Raw genomic sequence first — 6,955 nt, 5'->3', positions numbered from 1 at the left:
TGCCACAATGCTCCTGAGGAGGTCAGAGGACAGCTCTCAGGACTCAGCTCTGTTCTGGGTGGCAGGGATCGAACTCAGTTTATTAGGCTAGTCAGCTGATGCCTTGACCAACGGGGTCATCTTGCTGGTCTTTCTTTCCTTAGAACTAAGGAGAGGACAGCTCGTTAGCAGGATTGCTGGTGCTGTGCCTTTACAACTCAACACTAAATTCTTTGTAATTCATTTAAAAGTTGTGTGGGATTTTTTTTTTTTGTTTGATTGCTTTAACAGGATGTCACTATGTGACTCTTGCTAGCCCGGTAGTCCCCATGTAAATCAGACTGACTAAAAACTCACAGAGACCCTCCTGCCTCTGCCTCCTGAGTTCTTGGATTAAATCCCAATATCATCATCCTAATACCATCATATATACTGTAATGCATTTTTATTTTATATTATTTTCTTTACTCAGAGTGCAACTGAAGTGTTTGCAGATATAATGCAAATGTTCTGCCCCCACTATCCTTAAAAAAGTTATGGGGGAGCCGGGCAATGGTGGCGCACGCCTTTAATCCCAGCACTCGGGAGGCAGAGGCAGGCGGATCTCTGTGAGTTCGAGACCAGCCTGGTCTACAGAGCTAGTTCCAGGACAGGCTCCAAAGCCACAGAGAAACCCTGTCTCGAAAAACAACAACAACAACAAACAAACAAACAAAAAAGTTGGGGCTGGAGAGATGGCTCAGTGGTTAAGAGCATTGCTTGCTCTTCCAAAGGTCCTGAGTTCAATTCCCAGCAACCACATGGTGGTTCACAACCATCTGTAAAGAGGTCTGGCGCCCTCTTCTGGCCTTCAGGCATACAGACAGGATATTGTATACATAATAAATAAATAAATATTAATTTAAAAAAGTTATGGGGGCAGCACTGGGGGGGCACACCACCTCGTCAGCAGCTGCGGCCTCCTTCTTCTGCCGCTCCTGGAGCTGCCTGTGTCTCCTTCAGGGCTGACCTGGTGCCTCTTTTGTGACATGGCAGCTGAGGAGACTCTGGCGCTTGCCATGGCCGATGGGAAACCCAAGGAAGGAGTCAAGATCGAGAACAACGACCATATTAATTTGAAGGTGGCGGAGCAGGATGGCTCTGTGGTGCAGTTTAAGATGAAGAGGCATACACTACTTAGTAAACTAACGAATGCCTACTGGGATTGGTTTGTAAAATAAACAAATAAGTAAGTAAGTAAGTAAATAAATAAATAATAATAAAACCCAACAAACAACAACACAACGTTACTTTGGTTAAGCATTTTATCTTAGCACTCTTTAGTGCTAAGATACAACTTAGATACACAAGTTTCAGACTAGCCTTGGCTGCAGAGTGAGACCATTTGTTAACAAACAACACAGTAACAATAGACAAAACAAAACAAAATTACTCTGAATAGGAGAGACAGTCAAAGGCCAGATGTGAGGGGGGGCTCCCTGCATGACAAACCTGGGGTGGGGCAGGTGGGCATGAATGGGGAGCCCCAGCCTGGCTCATAGACCAATCCATACAGGGGCTGAAGTCCGGAGTGGGGCAGGTGGAGAATTGCTTGGGCTCCGGGGCCCTCCCTGTCCCATTGATCCCAGAGCGCCCCTGACCTTTGAGCCCTGCAACTGGGGGCTGGCACACTGGCCGGGTTGGGCTCCTAGATAGGCGGCATGCTGCGACTGCTTACCTCCAGTTGTGCCCGGGTCCTGGGGTCTGGGGTGGTCACCTGGCGTCCCTCTATGGGGCTCCTTTCTCTTGGACGCCCCGGGACCCGCCAGGCTTCAGATGTTTCAGGTGCTTCACATCACCAGCCCTCCAGTGCCGAGTCACTGGTGCAGCTGGTGGGCATCTGCTCTATGATGCGCCTGCCCTTGCTGTCGTCCCCTGAAGGACTGGATGCCGCCTTCATCGGTGTGCCTCTGGATACGGGGACTTCCAACCGGCCCGGGGCAAGGTAAGGCAGGTGCGCACGGCTGGGGACACGTGGTTGGGCCCAGTAGGCAGGAGTGTAGAAGGCACGTGGGCTTGCATCTTTTCACCCAGGTCATTTTGGAGTCAGCGAGGGCGGCTCCCTACTTCCGTAAGCAATGCCAAAGGCTTAACACAGGATTGGAAGGTCAGTTCTGATATCCAGGGTCATCAGTGATCAAGAGAGGCTTCTGTGTACTCCTGTAATCCTAAGAAGCCAGGCAGCTCAGAAAGGCCAGTGGGTGCTGTTTAGCAAGCCAGGAGTTTCTAAAACCCCAGCCTTAGCCGGGCGGTGGTGGCCCACGCCTTTAATCCCAGCACTTGGGAGGCAGAGGCAGGTGGATCTTTGTGAGTTCGAGACCAGCCTGGTCTACAAGAGCTAGTTCCAGGACAGGCTCCAAAACCACAGAGAAACCCTGTCTCGAAAAACCAAAAAAATAAAAAAATAAAACCCCAGCCTTGCTGGGATGGTAGGTGTGCATACCCTAATTCCATTCCAGGGGCCACTGATTTGAGAATGGAATTGGTTGTCTCTTCCCCAAACCCCTAGCTATCAAAGTCAAAGAGACATAAAGACTGTTTTCTTAATTAGCAAGCATCAACAGTTTTCTGTTCAGCTCAGTACATCTGACTGTATCCATTTGAATTTTAAAAGCGGTCATTTATTAAATGTCAATGAATCCAGGATTCTTTGCAAAGTTGACCTCGTCTAATTCTCTTTTTTTTTAAACTTTATTTCATGCACATTGGTATGACAATGTCAGATTCTCTTGAACTGGAGCTACAGACAGCTGTGAGCTGCCATGTGGGTGCTGGGAATTTAACCTTGGTCCTCTGGAGGAGCAGTCAGTGCTCTTAACCACTGAGCCATCTGAGCAACCCCCCGGAACTAGCTCTTGTAGACCAGGCTGGCCTCGAACTCCTAGAGATCCGCCTGCCTCTGCCTCCTGAGTGCTGGGATTAAAGGTGTGCGCCACCACCGCCCAGCTGACCTCATCTAATTCTTACAATCATGCGTGGAATAAATAACAGCATCATTATTTTAAAGATCAGGAAAGAGAAACTCAGGTTAATTGTCTAATGCTGTATAATAAGTTGGTGGTGGGTGAGCTCTTGAGTCTAGGGATGAAGGGGTGTGGCGGAGTAACAAAGCTCTCACTCAGCTTTTGAGGTCCCTGGATTGATCCCCAGCAATGAAAAGACAAAACAGGCAAAGGACAAAGTGGAGTGTGCGACACATGCTGGCCCTTAACGTTTAAAAATACTTATTTTTATTTGATGTGTACACATGTTCATGTCTGCGGGAATGTGTATGTACCATATCTCTGCTTGGTGCTAAACAGCCAGAAGGGGACAGTGTTGGGTCCCCCAAGAACTGGAGTTAAGGACAGTTGTGAGTTGCCATGTGGATGCCAGAAACCAAACCCAGGTCTTCTGCAAGAGCAGCCAGGGCTCCTGACTCATGAGTCATCTCTGCAGCTCCTTAAATAACAGTTAGTTCACACACGTGCTCATGCGCATGCGTGTGGGTGGAGGCTGGAGGACAGCCCACTGAGTCATCTTTGGTGTCACGGTCCACCTTGTTCAAGACAGGGTCTCTCACTGATCCTGAGCTCACTGAGTGGGCTAGACTGGTGGCCAAGCTAGACCGGTAGCCAGGGAGCCCCTTCTGATCCTCCTGTCCCGATCCCCAGTGCTGGGTTTTCAAGTGGGTGCCACCACACCTTGCAGGTATATATGGGTCCTGGGAATCAAACCTGGGTCCTTCCACTTATATGCTAAGTGCTTTCCTCACTGGGCCATCTTTGTACTCAAACCAACAAACAGCTAAATCAGCCTCAGATACCGTGTTACAGCAGGGCAAAACTGATAAACTGAATATGATCAGAAATTCTGTTCATCTGCCATGGTAGACATACACACATACTGGTACTCCCAGCACTCAGGAGGCTGAGGCAGGAGGATTGAGAGTTTGAGGCAATCTTGGGCTACACAGTGAGCTTTGTGCCAGCTTGGATAACATAGCAAGACCCTGTCAAACAAACAACGGAGAAAAAAAAACATGCCAAAAAAAACCCCTCCAAACATACATAGATTAATGGCTGTCAGTGGGGTCTGTTTTATACCCAGTGATGTCTGCTAACATCCAGACATACTTTTACTTGGTGCAGGTTCAGGGAAGAGGTGCTCCTGGTTGCCAGTGGTGACAGACTCTATCCCACAGCACAGCGTCGCCTGTCTCAAAAGTCAGGAGACAGAAGCACCTTTTAGGCGTAGCGAGCAGGGGTCAGCGCTCTGCGGCAGCTGACTGTCAATGATTCTTCTTCTCTAGATTTGGACCCCATCGCATCCGAGAGGAATCGGCGATGCTGGGGGCTGTCAACCCCAGCACGGGAGCCCTCCCTTTCCAGTCCTTCAGGGTTGCAGATCTAGGCAACGTGAATGTCAATCTTTACAACCTCCAGGACAGCTGCCGGCTAATTCGAGAGGTCTATCAGAACATCGTAGCAGCTGGCTGCATTCCTCTGACCTTGGGTAACGGCTGCTAGCAAGGGACCTGTAGCTTTTTCGTGGTAATCTGGGGAGGGTGGCTATTCAATATAGGCCCGTGAGCAGCCTATATTCTTCAAGGAGAAGCTACTATGAAGACGGACGAAGAAGGAAAGGGAACATTCAAATTCACTCGTTTTAATCCTAGGGGAGAGGATATTTAATATTTTGGGAGAACTGGCATGAAAGCTAACAGAGTAAGACCCTGTGTCTGGAGGGAAAAAAAGAGTGGTTAGCTAGGCAAGGCCAGTGGGGCGTTTGCCCTGGGGCATTAGAAAAAACAACCAACAGCCAAGATCAATAAAGTAGGATGGTGACCTATCCCCTGCTTTTGCTTCGAGCCCCAGTTTGACTATGAGGATTGGTGTTGGCGTTACAGGTTTTTTTTTTCCTTACATTTATTTAGTGTGTGTCTGTGTACCCACATGGTCACAGCATGCACATACAGGTAAGAATCCAACTTTGGGGAGTCTGTTCTCGCCTTTCACTGTGTGGATCCTGGGGATCGAACACAGGTCATCAGGCTTGGCAGCAGTTGCCTTTACCCGCTGAGCCATCTTGCCTGCCCTCCAGAGGATATATCTGAGCTGGTTAGGGTTTGCTTCAATAGGGCAGTGGTCCACTGCTTGACTCTACTTTGGTTCACGAATTGAAACAACATGAGTGGTTTGTTTTTGTTTTTTTTTGGTCCCCATTTATTTTTGCCAATTTGGGACAGCCTAGTTACCGGATTTGACAGCAATAGGGATGCTAGTGTTTGACATCTCAGCCCAGCTTGCAGCTGCTTCATGGACTGTGCTGCTAGGTGCTTGGCTTCATCTGTCAACAGGGAGTGTGACAATAATGATCTCACTGCACTGTGGGTGGGCTGTGCAGTTAGCCAGCTCGTTATTGGGCTTCTACTATTCGAAACTTCCATAAAACTCTGCTATTGTTACTATCAATAGCTATCAATACTAATCCTTGCCGTAGACGTGAACAGCTCGATAGGATAGCCTGTAATCTTAGCTACTCCTGAGACTAAGGCAGGGGGAACCACAGGTTCAAAACCAGTCTGGACTGCAGAATGAGTTCAAATCTAGCCTGGACAACTTAGTGAGACCCAGTCACAAGATTCAAAATAAATAAATAAGACAGTACCAGCAAAGGACACCATTTTTCCATACCTAAATATGTACAAGCAACACTGGATGTATAAACTGGTGGCATAGCTGCTAAGATTAAGGGAAAGGGTTTTTATTGTAGATAAGAGAGGACAGCCAGAGGCATTGGGAGGAGTCCAGCAGAGATAAAATGAGGCCTGCAGAGAAAAGGGAAGGAGGGAAACGGAAAAGAGGGAGAGAGAGAAAGAGGGAGATCCAGAGAGAAAAACAGAGGGAGCGAGAGAGAGGGAATAGGGAGAATAGGGAGCTGGGTGGAGGGAAGCTAACGAGCGAGCGGGAGAGGCCTGGGATGGGGATCAGGTGAGAAGGGCTGAGAAGAGCCGGTTTGCCAGCACGGAGGCTGAGACGTGTGACAGGTGTCTGCTACTGAGGGAGTCTGGAGACCAGCAGGCGCGTTGGTGTGCTAATAGGCACCACTGATGGCCATGTGTCCCTTCTGCCAGTGATAAGGAAAATGGCTCCTTTTGGTAGAGGGGAACCAGTTTCACAAGTTCTTGAGGAAGGCTAGCTTTGTCTAACCCCCAGAATTTGGGGAAGTGGAGTTTCCTTTGGACCTGACACTAAACTTGGAGAGATAAAAAAAAGGAAAAAAGAAAAAAAAAAAGAACACACCAAGAGAGGAGGAGAATGTGCTGGAAAGGCAGGTTACTGGGAGATGAAGTCAACCAGACAGTTTCTGTCTGAGTCTGCAGAGACAGCTCTGTGGTTAAAAGCGAATGCTCTTCCAGAGGACCTGAGTTCAGTTCCCAGCACCCATGTCAGCCAGCCCTCAAAATTATTTCTTAAAAAAAGATGAGATTAGTGTGGCAGAGCACTTGCCTAGCACGTGTGGGGCCCTGAGTTCAATCCCCAGTGCGAAAATTAATGAGCGAATACTAGGAGCTGGAGAGAGGGCTCAAGAGCACTGGCTGTTCTTGTGGAGGACTCGGATTCAAGTCCCAGCACCCACAAGGCAGCTCACAACTGTCTGTGACTCCAGTCCCAGAGGATCTGACGCCCTCTTCTGACTTCTGAGGGCACAAGGCATGAACATGATGCAGAGACATACATGCGGAAGCAAAACAAACACATAAAAAATAAAAATAATTAAATCATCATTAAAAATTAAAACATTTCAGCCCTAGAGATGGCTCAGGGTGTGGAAGTCCTTGCCACGTGTGCCTGATGACCTCAGTTTGACCCCTGGACCATTACTGTAGGAGGGAACTGACTCTTCCGAGTTGTTCTCTGATCTCCACACACAGGTCATCCGTCATACATAGCAC

The 6,955-nt window shown here is 48.5% G+C and overlaps 1 protein-coding gene across 1 annotated transcript in view; it reads left to right on the top strand.

The window, feature by feature from the left end:
- Window positions 1-1,657: 1,657 nt before the first annotated feature.
- The window catches only part of Agmat (agmatinase), a 12,537-nt gene continuing 7,239 nt past the window's right edge, over window positions 1,658-6,955 (top strand). The window contains exons 1-2 of the mRNA XM_005352889.2: window positions 1,658-1,963; window positions 4,310-4,512. Of these exons, the coding sequence (XP_005352946.1) occupies window positions 1,680-1,963; window positions 4,310-4,512 (487 nt within the window). The 5' untranslated portion in view covers window positions 1,658-1,679. The remainder of the gene's footprint in view (window positions 1,964-4,309; window positions 4,513-6,955) is intronic.

The sequence above is a fragment of the Microtus ochrogaster genome, chromosome 10 (genome assembly GCF_000317375.1).
Source record: "Microtus ochrogaster isolate Prairie Vole_2 chromosome 10, MicOch1.0, whole genome shotgun sequence".
NCBI lineage: Eukaryota > Metazoa > Chordata > Mammalia > Rodentia > Cricetidae > Microtus > Microtus ochrogaster.
The sequence above is the reverse complement of the archived record's forward strand: the minus strand, read 5'-3'. Positions and strand labels throughout refer to the sequence as shown.